This window comes from Paramormyrops kingsleyae, chromosome 4 (genome assembly GCF_048594095.1).
Source record: "Paramormyrops kingsleyae isolate MSU_618 chromosome 4, PKINGS_0.4, whole genome shotgun sequence".
NCBI lineage: Eukaryota > Metazoa > Chordata > Actinopteri > Osteoglossiformes > Mormyridae > Paramormyrops > Paramormyrops kingsleyae.
In genome coordinates this window covers 21093559-21111872 of record NC_132800.1, presented here as the reverse complement: position 1 = coordinate 21111872, position 18314 = coordinate 21093559, and the positions used below count along the sequence as shown (strand labels likewise).

The 18314-nt window shown below is 49.6% G+C and overlaps 1 protein-coding gene across 35 annotated transcripts in view; it reads right to left on the bottom strand.

Moving 5' to 3' along the window:
* Positions 1–18314, bottom strand: part of rbm33b (RNA binding motif protein 33b) — a 54784-nt gene that overhangs the window by 27827 nt on the left and 8643 nt on the right. For 6 of the 35 annotated variants that reach the window (XR_011989964.1, XR_002837341.2, XR_002837340.2 and 3 more), the window contains 10 exons: positions 13175–13331; positions 12778–12911; positions 12055–12132; positions 11282–11524; positions 9816–10307; positions 7978–8115; positions 4845–4876; positions 1701–1834; positions 1436–1606; positions 1050–1163 (listed from right to left, as the gene is read on the bottom strand). Coding sequence is in view for 9 of the 35 variants with exons in the window: in XM_023804827.2 (XP_023660595.2) it covers positions 1715–1834; positions 4845–4876; positions 6339–6393; positions 7978–8115; positions 9816–10307; positions 11282–11524; positions 12055–12132; positions 12778–12911; positions 13175–13331 (1449 nt within the window). In the remaining 26 variants the exon portion in view is untranslated. Of the gene's footprint in view, positions 1–1049; positions 1164–1435; positions 1607–1700; positions 1835–4214; positions 4734–4844; positions 4877–6338; positions 6394–7966; positions 8116–9815; positions 10308–11281; positions 11525–11986; positions 12133–12777; positions 12912–13174; positions 13332–18314 lie in introns of those variants that run through there. The other 29 variants (XR_011989969.1, XR_011989971.1, XR_011989972.1 and 26 more) reach the window with 27 other exon arrangements.

The window sequence follows — 18314 nt, the reverse complement described above, 5'->3', positions numbered from 1 at the left end:
ACAGACCAATTACAAGGTTATTAAACTGTTACATACATGTAAATGAGCGTGCGGACTCACGCCAGCAAGCTGACCAAAGTTGACGACACTGGTTTAATTATTTAACCCTCCTGAAAGATTAAATTGTTTTGATATTGTGATATTCTGACAGATAAGTGTATTAATGCCATCACATATACCCGATAGAGCTCTTCTCCAAGCCCAGAACAGCTTGCATCATCCTGTTCACATTGAGCCTCATTCACCAACCGTTCTTACAAACAAATTTGTTCTTAAACTCCACGTACAGACTTTTTTTTTACAAAGATTCTGACATTCACCAATGTTTCCTTATCTGAATTTGTTCTTAGCTAAGAACAGAATCTACGCACATTCAAGACCATTCGTACGCACATTTGAGTGATGATAGTTTGTTCAAAATAATTGGTTATAGCAGTTTTGTTCATTCTACAGTTCATAAAATGATAGTATTTTAATAATTTATAAAAGTAAAATAGAAAAAATAATTTTAAAGTGTAAAAATTATTTTCATGGTAGTAACGACGATCATGCGGATTATAAATAGGTCAGAATCTTTGTAAAAAAAAGTGTGTACGTGGGGTTTAAGAACAAATTTGTTCGTAAGAACAGTTGGTGAATAAGGCCCATTGTCTTTATAACATAGTGTTAATATCAGTCACAGGTTCTCACAGCTAAACAAACATGTCTGAAAAACCACATAGTATCAACTATAACACACCTTCAGAAAAGACAACGCATAGCAGTTATAAGACGGTTATCATGATAAAATTTTGCTGAACGTCCAAAGCATGCAACATCACCGAGTGCTGATAAAACACCAAAGGGCTGAAGAATGGCAGCTGCACTTCGACAAGCCTGTGTGCTTCTGGTTGCTAACCTCACACTGCGTGGTGAAGCAAATGGGTTTTTTCTTGGTAAGCCTAGAACGTGTTCTCCTGCCTAGAACGTTTTTTCTCCTGTCTCCTGGTGTCACGACAGCCGGGCGTATCATCACAGTCTCATGAGAACATAATCCACTGGATGCATACCTCTCTGCGATGCCACCTGCCAAACGGATGAACGTGATCACAGGCTCAGCGGCTTCATCTGGCCTGAGATGCATCGTCATTGCGGGGAGATCCCGGCAGAACTTACGGAGCACCCTGGGAGAATAGGAGAAGGGAAGCATGTAGGCCAGCTGCTGCATTAACCACCTGGTCTCCAGGTGCCAACAAGTAGAGCAGAAATTTAATCACAATATAGCTTCAGGGCTTCTGCCATTGAGCTGCTAGCTTGTGCTAGCTTATGTTAGCCTTACTGGACTGCCCCCCCCCTACCCCGAGTCAGAGATTCTCTCTCCCTGCCCATGACACATACACACCAGCTAAAGACAATTAGGATAAATGTGCAAATACACAGTCAGCAGAGACAGAACCTGTAAGGTTTCCTCGGACAGCCAATAAGATGTCAGCATCATGAGAGATCATCAATCTGGCCACTTAACATCCTCCAGTAAAGCCCTGTTTCTATAGAGCTGCCCCAGCATCCAGTCAATGCACTTGGGACAAAGACAGGTGGCTAAATACTGATGAATGATCTGGACAGGCTGTAAAAAGAACAGAAAAACTTTAATTACTTAATGGAACAGGAAAGTCATGGCCTGCGAGCACTGTTACAACAAGAAGCGGAATTCCACCCACGTCTCTCAAGGATCCTACGTTCTGTTGACACTGCAAAGCTGAAACATGCAGGAGACTCGGGAGCTAAGAGCAGCTGTGACCTCGGCCACTCGCAGGTACAAAAGGCACCGCGGGACGGCTGCATTCCTCGGGAGCTGGAGAATAGACCTGTTAATCTTCCGAGGGTTTGGAATCTTGCGGATGAGAAGCCAAACAAGAGATTCCCAAACGTGGGCCGTCTGGCCCACTGCAAACATTGGGGAAATTTCAGGCTTCTGTGGCGAATGAGACCTGAGTAAATAAGTGTCAAAGGCAGGTGACACTCATTTCAAGACGGTCCCCCACCCTGCGTTTACAAAATCAGGCCTGCAGGGAACAAAATGATGTAATCGCGAATTTGTTTTGGGGGCTTCCAAAGAACATGTTAGAATTACAGTTCTAGTCGACATAATAGCGGCTCTAATGTGCACATTTACACCCCATCAAAGGTGTCACTTCGTGCTTCTCCAGACTCACCCTCAACCTGTGCTAAATTACTGCCTGTGGAAAATGGACGGACGGACGGAGCATTTGTTTGTCCTGTAATAAACCGGCATGCCATTCTGGGTGTGTCCCCTCTCTTCTCCATTGGGTTTCCCTAGATAAGCTTTCAAAAACTAAAACATAGCGTTACACCACAAGGCGGCGCTATTCACTCAAAAATGACATATGAAAACCGTGAAATGCAGTGACTATGGAAGAGTATTAAACGCAAGCTGACATATAAATGCACAGATATGCGTATAGTGCGCGCACGCACGCGCGCACACACCTACGCATCACGAGTGGCGTGAGGGCTGAAGAGGCACAATGCGCTTTCTATTGCCGGAAATGTTCACTGACAAAAGGGCATGTGGTCAGGCACGAAGCGCGAGTCTTCAGACATTTTCAGTCGCTAGGAAACAAAATGAATTCTTTGGTACACGCAGCTCACTGACCTCCCAGTGCGCAAGCGAGTTAGTGTACATGTTTCGATTAAGAAAAAAGTCTGATTTTAGCAGCCTTAGAACGTAATAACTATAACTTGATCGATGCAGACTAAATATCTGCATGTTGTGTTCGAAAGAAAAAGCAAATTACTGTGTGCACCGTCAGATTACCCCGTCTGCCTGATTTACGTTTTGCAATCCGAAGGAAAGATTCGAACATCTCTGACTTTGTCGTTCGCATAGGTGTGTCCCCGCTAAAGAAAAAAAATGGCTAAAATGTCGTTACCTAATGCAAAAATGTTAATTTTACCGCAATCAAAATAGTTATTCGGCTAAAGCTACAGGATATAGGTTCAAACGAGTACATTAACCGGATCAAATGCAATTAGAAACCAGTAATTTAAATGCGCACGGGGAGCGAACATCTTCAAATATCGTAGTGATTTCTCAGTCCTTGTTGTTAAAAGCTTATAAAAGAATTTATCTCGTCATTAAATAAAGGGCTGTACTGCCAACCAAGACGCACCTTTATTGGTGACAGATCTTCGGGAACGTAATCAAAGATTACAGAAAACGTAAATGTTACAAAAATGTTGAATACTGAAAAATGACACCACTGTAAAGGTCAGATCAGCATTTCCTGGACTCAGCGAAGAGCTCGTCCAAAGTCATAAGTTCATCTCAGCAATCCTTTAGAGACGATTGGCGAACAATGAACCCAAGATGTGAGATGCATAACTTTCAATGGAGGATTAATTATAACACCCACAACGGAAATCCTATATGCTTAGTGCAACTATTTTGAGTCACCATAGCTGATCGATGTAATGTGTTCGGTATTGAACCTTAATTGTTACACACCGATAGGCAATACTGCTTAGTATATCTCCATGCGCTATGGCTTCGAGTGGTGTTTTGTGATAGGTTACTGAACGTCACAATTTATGCTCAATTACTGAAGCCTGGTCCCTGGTGCCCTGGCATTGCGCGCGCCTCGATGAACGCCACGCTGAACTGAGCAGGCGCTTACGTGTCAGCTCTTTTCCCATTATGCAAGAGAATGGGCAATGTCATTACCTTAATCAACGCGTGAAAAAAAATCCATACCGTATCGGCCCTTTCTCAACAGGATAGCGACCTCACTTGTTTTCCCAGACCGAGGGAAAGCTTACCGCGACAAAATGGATGGAATCTGCAGGGGTCCACGATCAATAACAGACAATCAAAAGGCCAACCAGTATTCATTACGGCGTAATAGGTAAACTACTGGGGTCAAAATGCGCGAGCGCTCCTGCTGGTAACTCTAATATTGCGACGATCATTTGGGTTAGTCTCCAGTCCTGTCCGACCCGTTTTACATTGGAAATTAAGACTCACTTTCAGGGATCAAAGAACACATGATCCGCACCTTGCATGGGGCTGTGTGGAGGAACAGTTAGGTGGGAGAGTTCCATATCAAAGTCCATAGTTAAAATGCAAACCCACCCATCAGAATTCATTACGATATAAAGATGGTGCAAACAAAATTGGTTCCATTGTGACTGTATCTGAAACCCTCAAGAGCAACAACGAAGTCAAACATTTTAATAGACCCAAGAAACATCATGAATTATTATTTAGTATTTTAAACAGACAAGAGAATGAGGTATATTTATACTTAACAAAAAAGAACCATTAGTAGCTAAAAATTATTTTTATAACTTTCCAGTCAAGATGTCCAATTCCAACAAGGGACTGAACAGAGCAGCAAACGGCTGCAAACACAAACATGCAATGAACACAAAAAACATCTTAAGATTACATCATCTGGTACGACTGCAAACTGAAGATGTAACAGATCGCCATCCCACGTGGTCCGGGTCACCAGCCTTTGCTATCTTTGCACAGTTCCAAATGTGCGCATCTTTATCTGTGGGTCTTCAACAATTGATGTGGACCACAAGACTGGAGTCCCCCCTAGTGGTAGCTTCGACGCATGCGCTCCACGCCCCAGAGCCCTGAGCCCTGGAATGACGTGGTGAGGGGGCCAGCTTTCATAAACAGGGCTCCGTGATCGACTGACCCGCAAAGTTGGCATTCAGATTAACTGCTTTGAGAGTCAAACATTTTTAGATACTTCAAATCAAAAAATAACAAGTTGAAGATTAATCTAAATAAACTAAACAAGTCATTCCTTGGTTGCAGCTTCATCACTCACGTTTGGTGTCCTCTGTCCTCTCCAGGCTGAATCTGCCATGGGAACAGACAGATACGCATGAGACACAGGGCAGGTAATGACACAGCATTAAGAAAGGCACAGATTAACACACCTGTCGTTCACACAGTTATGGTATCAGAACCTGTGCCCAATACCCATCAAGCCTTTAGGTGACATATCTGAGGGGGTGCAGACTTAGCAATGCCTGTACCCTCAGCCATGGGCTTAAGTTGACCTGCTGCCTCTTAAAAAGCTCTTTAAGTCCAAAATAATACTGCTTCATTTGTCATTAAATAAAACAGCAGCAGGGGGAACTGCAACCAGAAAGTTTTTAGTTCAAAATCTTGGGTTGGGAGGTGTCTAGCGTTAGAGCTGAGTTCCAGCAAAACAGCCAGTTATACAAATAAATGACAAGGAAAATCATCAAGTGCGCAGTCAGATGTAAACATCCTCATTATCTTAATGTTTAACCAGGAAAGGTCAAAACAGAGTCCATTATTACTCTATTGATAAGCAGTTTACACACTAATTACTAAAGTGTAAGATCTAGATCATAGTTTCCCAACCCAGTCCTCAGGGAACCTTGGCCAGTCCACGTTTTTGCTTCCTCTCAGCTCCCAGTGCACCTGATTCTGTGTTCCTGATTGGCTGGGAGGGAGCAAAAACGTGGACTGTCTGGGGTTCCCCAAGGACTGGGTTGGGAAACACTGATCTAGATAACTAAACTGACAAAATATCAATAAGAACATATCTGTAAATGTGATGAGATGTACACTATATGGACAAAAGTACTGGGACACCTGACCATTACATTTGCAGGAACTTTTATGACATCCCATTCTAAATCAACAGGCATCAATATGGAGTTCCCCCCCCCCCCCCCCTTGCAGCTATAACAGCTGCCACTCTTCTGGGGAGGCTTTCCACGAGATTATGGAGTGTGTCTGAGGGAATTTTTGTCCATTCATCCAGAAGAGCATTTGTGAGGTCAGGCACTGATGTTGGACGTGAAGCCCTGGCTTCCAATCTCCCAAAGGTGTTCGATGGGGTTGAGATCAGGGTTCTGTGCAGGCCACTCAAGTTCTTCTAAACCAAACTCACCCAACCATGTCTTTATGATTTCCAAGACATTTTGGACAATTCTGTACTTCCAACTTTTGGCACTTTTCCACTAGCACTGGTTTTTTTGGCACTGGTTTTCCGTTTTAAAGTATGCAAGTCGTTCCCAAGCCGTAACCACGCTGACATGGCTCTGCTTAATACAGGGGTGGGGAACCTGATCCATGGAGGGACGGTGCAGGTTTTTGGGACGGCCTCTCAATCAGCCAATCACAGTGGGTCCCCAGGACTGGAGTTGAGAACCACTACTTTATTATTGGCTGATTGAGAGGCCATCCCAAAAACCCGTACCGGCCCTCCATGGATCAGGTTCCCCACCCCTGGCTTAATGGAACAAGGGCCAAAAGCGTGACCAAACCGAGCTGGTTACATCACCTCCATCTGATTGGTCAAGATGCCTGGAGATACTGGTGTTCTGCGGATGGATTATCTGAAGGAAAAAAGGGTACATTCTCTATATCATTAATTTTTAGTACAGGGGTGGGCAATCTTATCCGCAAAGGGCCGGTGTGTGTGCAGGTTTTTGGGATAACCTGTAGGTCAGCTGCTCAAACCCAGGTGTGAGGACTCTTCAGCCAATCAGTCCTCTAATTAGTAATCTAATTAGGGAGTTGCAGCGAAAACCCGCACACACACCGGCCCTTTGCGGATAAGATTGCCCACGCCTGTTTTAGTAATATCACACATTGCGATGCATTCCTGAAAATTTACAACCTTCTACTTAAAAAAAGTACTACAGAACAGCTGAATGACACGGTTTCGTAATGGAATTTTACGGAAGAAGAATGCTAATTGCACATTATAATTCATGATGTACACCGTGTGCACAGTGAATAATCAGCGTCTCTTCAGTTTTACATCAGTGTCGCTCTCCAAACTCAGCAGCACCTTTACTGAGCCGACCCATCTGAAGTGGAAAGCCAAATGTCCCAGCATGACTTTTGCCCCAATGCACAAAGCAAGGTCCATAAAGACATGGTTGGGTGAGTTTGGGGTAGAAGAACGTAACTGGCCTGCACCCATCAAACACCTTTGTGATGGACACCTTCACGTCCTGACCTCACAAATACTCTTCTGGATGAATGGACAAAAATTCCCAGACTCAATAATCTGTGCCTTCCCAGAAGATTGGCAACTGTTATCGCGGCAAAGGGGGGACCAACTCCATATTGATGGCTATGGATTTAGGATGTGATGTCATAAAAGTTCCTGTGGGTGTATTGGCCAGGTGTCCAATACTTTTGTCCATATAGTTTACACATACAGTGAGGAAAAACTTTCAAAAGCATGGTAAACGGGAAACACACACACACATACACACACACACACCGGTCCTCCAAAAGTGCTTTTATAATCCTGACAGGCAGCATAGAAGAGGTGGTTTAGCTGGCTTCACAGCAAACTGCGCTGATACTATCAACCTTCCAGGTCGGGGGGCCGTCCGAACGCCCAGGGGGAGGGCCGGCTACGGCATCCCACCTCGACGGCTCGGACTGATATCAGCAGGCTTTTTAGTCGGACGTCGGCAGCTGACGGAGGAAGCCCTTCAACTGACCGGGGCGGCATGCAGCCCGGGCCTCCGGTGGACAGGAGTCCCGCCCGCATGCCGCCGTGCCCATCTGGCCCCCGCCGTGGCCTGGCAGGGCAGCCCGCAGTGAGCACGAGGAGTGGGGCCAGACGGCCAATTTAGTTTGCCCTTCTGCCGTCTGCCGCCGCTGTCAGCGAGAGGAACGCCGCATGCACCGCACGTTGCCGTGGATACTCTCGTGCAGCCACGTGCACATTCCCTCACAGCCCTCCTCTCGGCTGTGATAACCGGCCCCACACAACCCTGATGTCCTCATCTAACACGTTTACCTTATCGAAAGGTCGCACCTGCAAATCAGAGGAAGGCAGGCCTAAATTGGCCCTAAGTGCTTCTTTCAGAGGGAGTGTGTCAGTGCAAGCTGCATGTACTCAGTAGGTGTGAATTGGGCCAGGACCCACAGCAAATTGGGCCTGACCTGGCACTGACCCAGTTTGTTGGGGGGGCTCCCTCGCCATCTCCCCCCCCAGGTGTCGTGGGCTCCTGTTGGATGCACCTCCTCAGGGTAACATTCCTCTCTTGAGAAGTCTGCTTTCTGGGGCGGGAGTCCCCGTCGCCCCCTGCTGCCTGGCAGAGAGAACAACACCACCCGCAAGTTGAAGTCGGTTTAACAAATTCCCGGCGAACACAACAGCAGTAACCAAAAAAGGATTTATGAGATCCCAACATTTAAGCAATGGGCCGTTTCACGAGGTACATAAATGATTATGCGGGGTTGTTACTGCATCGACGTAAATGCTGAGATTTCAGCAAACATCACAGACTCCCCTCTCATTGCTGAGCTTCGTGCTGGGAGACGGTAGCTAGCATCCGCCAAGTGGGCAGCACCAGGCTTTGTCCCTCCTCGCTACCGTTCCTCGGCAGACGCAAAATGAGCAATTCAGCACAAAACTTCAAGAGCTTGAGAGCCATACCCATGCCCCCCCCCGCCAGCCCACACCCCCGACACGTGCACATGACCTTCCTGCTCCACATATGTGCCTCCCCGCGGCGAAACCTCTCCCGGCGCAGCCTTAATGAGAACCTCGTTGGCGTAAACAAACGAGCGCTGCGGTGCGCGCTGCCTCGCTCGGCCCCGTCGCCACGCCGGACAAATGGAGGGACCTGCACATGCTGTCAGGACGCGGCGGACGCTGGGAGCCAACCGCGCGTCGCCAACCGTGCGCCACCAACCGTGCGCCGCCAACCGCGCACCTACGCCAGGCGACCCTGTATGCACCGACCGGTTTGCCAGGGAACCCAACGCCATGCCTCCTTGCTGTCTTCTCAATAACAATTAGGACGACTACCCACCCCCCCCCCGGCCCACTCCCAAGGTCTGTCAAAGATCTGATACGGTGCATCTCATCTCCGTGCTCCAGGGCTCAGCGAATGGTGATACCGCCGCCCCGCGCTCGCTCCACTGGAAACTGATTAATTGTTGGTCCCGCGGACGGGGCAGCTCCCAGTTAGACGGGCGGGCGCCATGCCGGGCTCTGCAGCGGAGACAAAGGGGGCCCGCCCTTGCGAGGAGCGCCCTTTGTGCCTCGCCCATTATTCCTGATGAGGGAAATATAATTAATTTCCCTTATCGGTGATGAAATTCAGGCCCCAGCGATGTTTTTTGTACGCGGGTATCACCGATCCGCACCCCCCTCCCCGTCCCGCAACGGCCTGATCCAAATTAAAGATTAACGTGCGTCTCAGAGACATCGACGTCTGCACACCTGAAAGAGATTGGATGGGGAAAGCTGGGCGGGTGGGGGTTAGTGTGTGTGTGGGGGGGTGGGGTGAGGGACAGATAACATTGTCAGGGCACAGAAAGTGACAGCAGAACAATGGCCCGCGGGCTTTCGGGTGGATCAGCCTTTCACAGATGGGTCTCTGTCAAAAGGGCGGCCATTGATTCCAGCGACGGAGGCGACGATTCTGGGGAGGACCCCCCCCCACCATTAAGACTGACACTGTTATCTTTATTGACAGCACCCCTCACCGTTGCACCACATTGTCCGGCAACGGCCACTTGCGTCCACCAAGGTTCTCACTCTGCTGTAGAAAAAGTTTCTCCGAGCCATTTAACATGTGGGTCAAACATCCCTCCCTGTTGGTGGAGGAGTTAAAGCAGCTAAAGTACTGGGAAGGCTGGGGAGCTGATGCTTACAGAGCTGGCTACCCAAACCTGCCTTTCTCTCTTGCAACCTCACCTCCTGCATGTGCCCACATATCTTATTTATTACTTTTTGATCTTTCACACCCAGGGTAAGTAAAACAGAACCTGGAAAGCACACCTGTACTTCGAGGAGCTGCACCACCCTGACTTTGAGAGGGTGACTGACATCTTGCTGCGTCACGATCCGTTTCAGTCCGGTCCTCTGGTCAAGCGGTGGGCTGTATCTCTGAGGCCAGCGGGCACCGGGTCCGCTCGCGGATCGCCACTGGCTCGGCAGGAAGGTCGTCACACCCAGCTGCCGCTCTGAAGAGACGGGCATTCCTGAAGAAACCTGCTGGGCCGCATTTAGTCTGAAGGGGGCGCTGGTGGGTGGGGCCAGGTGCTGGACTCTGCTTGGGGCTGCAGCTGGCAGGCTATGTACCATGAGAGGACGCACTTGCGGTTCACAGCCTGCAGGGGGTGCTCCAGCCAGCTGCAGGAGCTCCTTCTTGCGCATTTCAGCCTGCTGTCGCCTCCGCAGCTCCTTGTGCTGTAACAGCTTCTCCCGAAGCCGCCTCTGTTCCTCCAGCTTTTGTCCGTACCTCCTGGCTTCCTCATCCTCAGCAGACCCCTGGAAACACACAGGCTCACGCATCACAAGGTGACTCTGGTCACCACAGCGCCATGTGGTGGCGACATCCTGCCATCACGCCCTGAATTTATGACAAATTACACAATTTCAAACATTTCACTGTGTTGTTCCACAAAGACTTATGTATTAAAAACAAAAATATAAGCAACCAGGTGGACATTAAGTGATTCATTAAAAAAAAAAAACAAGGAAAGACTAACTAGGTGAATCCATTGGCTAAAGACCCTGTCAATAAAGACCATCGGCCAATTAGGATTATACATTTCTTTCGGCATGGGAAATAAAGGGGTCACTTTTACTGTTTGAAGATCAAATGGATAAAGAAAGAGAGAAAGCAAACAGCCACAATTTGAGCTGGGGGGTGGGGGGGGGTGGAAGGATGATTCCGACCTCTGATTGGCTGCCGCATCGATTGGTGGGAAGGGGCTGTGAAAGAACTCTGAGCAGATGTATTGATTTCTGTAAGCACACTGTCAGGCCGCCATCTCATCTGGGGCCTGATAATCGAGTGTAATGAACAGCCCCTGGCTGAACCCGCCTGACCTTGAGGGGATTCCGGCCCGGCGGCACCTCAGCCCCGGCGGCACCTCAGCCCCTGCGGCCAGGCCAGGCGGCAGTGTCTGCACTGCTGCATGCAGTCGCACCACAGGGCATCGCGCATAAAACACGACACGCCTGGCCTCCTGACATTTCAAACTCCTCCCCCCATACACTTCCCTTCCCACCCCCCCACAAGGTTACACCACCTCCTACAGCCCTAAGATTTCAATTAGTCACCTTAGGTTGGTCTGTGCTAAAACATCCAGGTAAGGAGGTTTAGCTGCTACGGCCCCTGCTGCGTTTAGCGGCACCGCGGGTGCGGATCTTCAGCGGAAACGGCGACGCCACGCAACCGTGTCCAGTTTCCAGTGGCGGCGAGGGGTGATAGTGGTGGGGGCGGGGAGCTTACTAACCTCAGGGCCAGATTTCTGAGAAAGGTCAGCTGGCGCCCCCCTCCCCGGGTGCACGCCGGGCTTGCACTCTGCCTTGGCAGTGCACACGGGCGTCTCCTGTGTGCTGCGCGGCTGCCTGGCGAACGGCCGCACTTGTGCTGCGGGGGGAGGCGGGGCCAGGAGGCCGGTCTGGCACTCGCTCCCATATGCTTGCCGGATGGGGGCCCGGGCTTGCTGCAGGGGGGTACTGTGAGATAGTGGGGGCTGGAGCCAGGTGTTTGGGAGGGGTTAAAAGACGGCAGCACTGGGTGAGACTGTAGACACTGTGAAACACTGCAAACTGCTCCAGGTCTGTGACCTTTAGAACACAGATAGAAGCTCTGACGGCATTAGCAACTCCTGTAGCGTAGCAGAATGCTGCGCTAACCTGTTGCTATGGTCACCGTCTGCTCTTGCACCATATTATTACGATAATGCCAATATTAGGATTAAAATAAGCTTTTAATCAGCAAAGAATTTCTTTAATTTCAATTAAATGTAGATTAAAATTCTGTTACAGTGAAGACTAATGAGGTTCTTTAGTACACATCAATAACTATAACAGCAGGGTACCCGTGCTTTTCATTTGGGGCCTGATGGGGGCAGTGTGGAGCCAGAGTTGGGCTATAGTTTGTCTGTAGCCTGTGGGGTTGCTAGTAGGGAATGGTCACTCTTGGTGTGGGGTACCTTGTTTGGTCATATGTATGTGGGGACGTAGGGCGCCATATGGGGGGTGTGACTGGAACAGGAAGTACCATAAGGGGGCAGGGCTGAGGCACTAGCTGGGTGGTGCGGTTTCGGATCGGCCGGCGTGGCAGCAGATTTATGAAACCCTAGCAACCAAGAACAGACATAAAGGCATAAAGGTATCAACGAGTCATTTAATCAGTGAAGATTAACCAACCAGTCGATACATCAATGTGTCCATTCAGCACAGCTACTGCACTAACACAGAGGTTGCACCAGCGAGTCCTCAGCCACATGTACAAGCGTACAGCTTAAGCGAAGCATTTAATCAGCCGCGGCGAGATTTAAAACAAGGTATATTTAATGCCCATGTGCAGAGACATGACATCTCTTAAGATAACCCAAGCAAAATTACAGTCATTTGACTGAATAGGCGTAGAAGTCCAGCAGGACTGATGAGTAATTGTGGAGAGCATCTGACTCAAATAATGTCTGTGATCTATTGAAACATAGCTCAAGCAAAGGGCACTTTTGTGTGGGGGAGGGGGGGACACTAGAGGGCAGTCTAGCCTGAAGGTACAGGGAAAAGTCACCATGATCTACTAATGGGGGAAGAAAAAAATGCACTGCTGCTAGCTGTAGCGTGCACTAACCACGAAATGCAGCGGAACTCCGAAAGGGGGACACGTTCTACATTCTAGAACTACGAACGTCAGAATTCTCCATTAATGCTGCCATGGCAACGGGACACCAAATCCCCAGTGAAGGGCAGAGGGCGGAGCTCGCGGTACCTGTTTCCCGAGGCGTGCGCTCTGCGGTGGGCAGGTCAGCCCTGACGGTGGGAACAGCTGCTTGGATGGAGCCAGGTGGTGCCACTGGGATGAGGTGCGGTGGATCTTGGCCCACCCGGAGAGCGGGGAATCTGCTGAGCCGCAGAGAGCCAACCTTGTTAGCTATAGCAGCGTGAGATTCTTTTTCGCATCGTTTTAAATGAGGGGTGTTGGCAGTTTCTCTTTTTTTCTAAATCAACATTTCCTCGTGCTGTTAGCGTAGCCTCTCTGAAAGAGCGAAGATGAAAACTTTGGCACGGCAGGGCGCCGTGAGAGTGGTGCGTCAATAATTAAGTGCCTCATTTCTATAATGCACTAGAGTTGAACATGTAGCCAAAGTATTTCTGATAGGAGAAACCTGACTGCAGCTTTGTGGTGGGGTGGGGGGTGACTGCCTGACTGTGACTTAAGGAGGTATCTTGAATCGGCGAGAGGCTCCTCCACGAACCACGGGCCTGAGAGGCGGCCAGACTGAAGGACCCGGGGGGGTAGGGTGGGCGGAGAGACAGGGCTCCCTGTGAAAAAGACAAAGAGGGAGGGGAGTATTACTTCCATGCTCAAAAATTGTTTAAAATGCATTCTAGTGCTTGATAAGGCCTCAACCACCTTAGAAAATTTCGAGGCGAACCCCCCCCCCCCCCAATATCGATTCTCACCTGCTCCTCTCAGCGGGACTTTAAATCACACCCCGAAAACAGAAATCCATACCGCACACACAGGGATCAACACACATACTTCCAACACTTCATCTCATTATATGTTTATCCAGAAGGAGATCACATTCATTTATGCAGCGACATGACTTAAGAAACCAGCACAGGGTCTAAGGGTCTATTGAAGGAACCCCTACATTTCCCATCTATAGCTCCTGCTGCTGGCTGCAAAAACTTCAGCATTTTAGGGATTCACTGCAAAAAAAGGCAGAAAGCCATTTGATACAAAGTCACATCTGGTACACAATTTTAATGCCACTTGTACCCAAACTTCCCAGCATGCACCTCATGCCGTCTTGGCCCGGCTTGCAAATGCCCTCTTTTGTTGTGCTCCAACACAAAACGGCGAACGTGCCCGCAGAGTGCTGGCGGAGGGGCCCCCTTCCCCCTCCCTACATGCCGTGGGCCTGCGCCAACACCACACGCACCGCCGTACACGAGGGCCAGCTCGCCGCGCATGACACCCACCTCCATGGAAACCAATTCCACCTACCTTCTGAAAGGCAAATAAGATAATGCCCCCCTAATCCCTTCAAGGAGCGAGAAACCATTTTGTTCTGCCCTTTATCCCCCTAAATATCCACCCGCGTCACGAAATTGACCTGCTCCCGCCGCCTCGTGCGCGCCCATTGGGCTCGCACCTAGCCCCGCGCTGCTAAGTGCCCGATGCTATCACCCCTAATCCTTGTTCTTGGACGAAATTGATTTTGTTCACCGTTAGGTCCGTCGGCACCCAGGCCTCGGGGTCCCCATCACTTAACGGAGCACATGGGCAGGAAAGAATGGACCTCAGCCACAGCTTTGGAGGGAGCGCGAATACAATAACCACACGGTCTATACTGGTTCCCATTAAACATACCTGAACAGCATTAAGCATAATAAAAAAAACCTGGCTGCTATTTCCATATTCCTTGGACAGCCACTATTTCGAGGATTAAAGTGGCCTCACCTCCCGCCCAATCAAGACCAGCCTGCAGGAAGACGGGGGCCAGTCAGATGTGGCTATGCGGTTCTGCCCATGTGTCACTGAGAGGCACACACCTCCCCCCCCCCTCAAATTAAGTTTTAAACGTCAAGAAGTATTACCAGTGGAACGCGTCAGAAAATATTCAATATAGCGGCGAGGCAGCTGGGCACCTCTGCGTGCCATTAAACGCGACTGTATGATAATGTATGGTAATCATGGCTAACCAGATGCCTGCTGGCAACAGGAAGTACGGGCCGCTTTTGTCACCTTCGCCGGAGACGGTGGCATCGCCGTGGCAGGTGGATGGTGCCTGACAGCCAGGAGCTGTGTGTCTCCGCACATCGGCCCTCCTCTGCCCAGCCAATCCGATAGGACGACGGCTCCCCCCGCCCCTCTGTGATTATGACGCTCGGGCGACTAGCGGTTAGCGATTAGCGAGCTGTGCAGGGGCGTCCGGGGAATGCAGTGGGCTCGGAAAGAGCCCCCACCCCGGCTTCAGCCGGGAAAGGAAGGAGTCATCACCGCCGCTGTCACCCCAACCACCAGACTCAGCACAGGGCTCATTTCGATCCCCTGAATGGAGACCTATTATCCCCCCCCCCGTCCCCCCCCCCAAGCTTGGGGCATGATTTGCATAGATCAAGGGCTCTCTGTTGGCCCCCGTCAATCAGCTGCACCTGATGCCCGTCATTAACCGGCAGGGAAGCACAGCAACTGCATTTGGGTGAATGTCACTGGTAGGGTGAAGACTTTACCCAGTCACTGTGGCCAGTACGGTCATGTCCACCCCCCCATATCACCAGTCTGGCAAACCGCCCACCCCCCACCCAGCAGGTCTGGAGGCACTTTTAAATGAGGTACTGATGTTGCTGCGATGGACGCTGACTCACCATCCCACTTCACTCCGCCCTAAGGAAGCATCAGCTGGCCGGACCCCCGGGGGCAGCCACCATGTTTACCGGGCCGGTCGCTCCACGTGACACTGGATGTGCACGTACGCCTGCACACAGAGCTGCACCCGCCGGCATCGCATTCCCCTATCAAACATCCCCAGTTGCGCTGCCTCCTATCAGTGTTGACAGATTCCCCTGCCGTGTTTAGCCAGGGCCGCCAGCTAATTGCTATGAAAACATTTTTCCCACAGACAGGCAGCCTCTCTTTGGCTTGGCCTGTGTGGGGGGGCCACGGGGAGCAGCTGCAGCTCACTGAGAGCCTTTGGGAGGCACAGCGGGTACCAAGGGCAACACAATAGGAGGGGAGAGGCTGGTAACCAGGCGGAAAGCGGGCCCATCTCGCAGCCACACCAGCACGGGGACACCCATGCGTGACCACGCTGGGCCCCGCGAAAGGGAAGGCACAGGCATGTGTCCACACGTGCTGACACACGCACACGCACACACACACGCACGCACACACAACCCAATTTCACGCAGAATAGAAGCGGAGAGTGTGGTTACAACAGGCAGGACAAGGCCACAAAAAAAGCCAAAAATGCGCAGAGTCCCGTTCATGACACCATTAAATCTCACAGGAAGAGGAAGTCAGCCAAGGGGGGGGGGGGGGGGGGGGAGGCTTGGCATCCTTGACAACCGAGTTTCCCCGTGCCACATCAAAGTTTCTGGCCCGCTAAATTAAAGGACACCCTTAATTATGTCTTCTACTATTCCTAGGACTTCATTTTTTGTATTAACACATTTATACGCTAATGACATACAGCCTAAAGTAATAATCTAGAAATTCATCTGCAACCAAATAAAATCGGGGGACATGCCCCCCTCCCCCGTCCTCCATTAATCTCGGCTGGAGCCTGGGGGCACGATGGCATCTGAACTAAGGCATCCCCCACCCCACAGACAAGAACGCACGCAGGCGCTGGGTCCTTAATGGTAGAGATGAATAACCCTCGAAAATGGAAGGGGGGGGGGGGGTGTCACCCTCCCCCTGATGAGTATGAAACAAGCAAAACTCAAGAATAGAAACAGCCTGGCAGGTGAATTAATCCAAGTGAAAATCGTTAACCTCGTTAACTCATTAGCCGAAAGTAAAGCAGTGCCATCGATGTTGGATTCAACTGGAACTTTCAATTCAGTACTCAGGCAGACGGGGATGGAATACTGGGTTCTCGGGAGGTGGGGGGGGACCTCCTGGAGTGTGTGGAGAGAGAATTCAGGGTCACGGACAGCACCTAGGGCCTGTGAATAGCCCACCAAGCTCCCCCCCAGGTAAGGAGATGTCGATTGGGGCTTCACCTCCCGCTGGGCTCTTCCTCAGCTGTCTAGGTGCATTACTGTTGGTGGTGAGACAAGGCCCACACCAGCACACCGCGCCCGCGGATGCGGGGTCGCCCCGCAACACCTGGAACGATCTCCTGATCACTGTTGGCCAGGATCTAGGAGCCCAGAGAGGCCAGAGCATCTCTGAGCATGTTTGTGTCCCACCATGTTACACAGCTCATAACGAAAGTTAACACTGTTAACAAGAGTTTCATTTGTATAGCAGAACTAATCAAAAAAAAATAAAAATGCCTTCCAGAGCGAGTGATCCAGAAAACAAAAGTCTTCGCTCAAACGTAATTTCTGGGAATTAAACTTGAAATAACCCCTTCATTAAATTTAGCATCTTAACCACTATGCCCCCTGCTGTCAAAATGAGGATTAAGCAATCCAGGGCTGCCGCTGGTAACTGTCCAAGCTCACGCCAGTGGCTAAGCTGTCCGCAGTTAATGGAATAATATGCCATTTCATTTAAGCGCCGGATTTTCGCATCGTAGAGAGAAAAAAGCACCTGGTGCTTTATGTGGGAGGCGCATGACGGCTGTGGATAATTACACTCGGCTCCTGGCCTGTTCGGTGGGTAATTAAGTCAGGCGCGATAACGAGAATCGGGGACTTTTAAATTCAATTAGACAGGTGTTTATATTCCAGGCTGTATCTTCTCAGAGATTAACTCGCACAAATTTCATTATTCGGTTCTGTTATCCTGAATTACTGCAAGTTCACAATACAGACAGAATATGACCTGAAAAGGCTTCAAAAGGGATAGTCTGAACTCAAAAGACATCCCAAGAGCATCCCAATGAGCTAAACGAAGCGATTACATGGTCCAGTAGAGAAATTTTTTATTTTCCCTTTTTAAAAGTACATTACACTAAATCCTAAGTAAAGTGTGAATTAAATCCAACGTACAGCTTTCTGAATGGACCACGGCCAAGTTATTTAGTATAATCCATGTATCAACATGGGTGCGAGCGTCAAAATAGGCTGCTTAATTGACATTTTGAAAAGCAAACAGGGGCCATGCCGCCAGGCACAGTACAGAGGGAGTCAGATAAACATGCATAAATTCACAGCATGTGACAAGCTTGGCAGGACTGCAGGCACAGGGCAGCTAATATCAAAGGTAAATATCAGCAAGGATTATGCTTTCATCCCTGCTACCTATTAAAAAGGACGAATATTGAATTATTTCTGCTTGATGACGGCAGACAGTCCCAGGCTGTGCATCTTGAGGAGGCCGTAGTGAAAGGTTAAACCCAGAGTGCTAACGCTAATGGTGTATGACTTCGCTAACGGTGGATAATCCCACTAACGCTAACGGTGGGTGACCTCGCTAACAGTAACTCTACATGACCTCACTAACAGTAACTCTGCATGACCTCACTAACAGTAACTCTGCATGACCTCACTAACAGTAACTCTGCATGACCTCACTAACAGTAACTCTACATGAACTAACAGTAACTCTGCATGACCTCGCTAACAGTAACACTACATGACCTCACTAACAGTAACTCTACATCAAGTAATAGTAACTCTGCA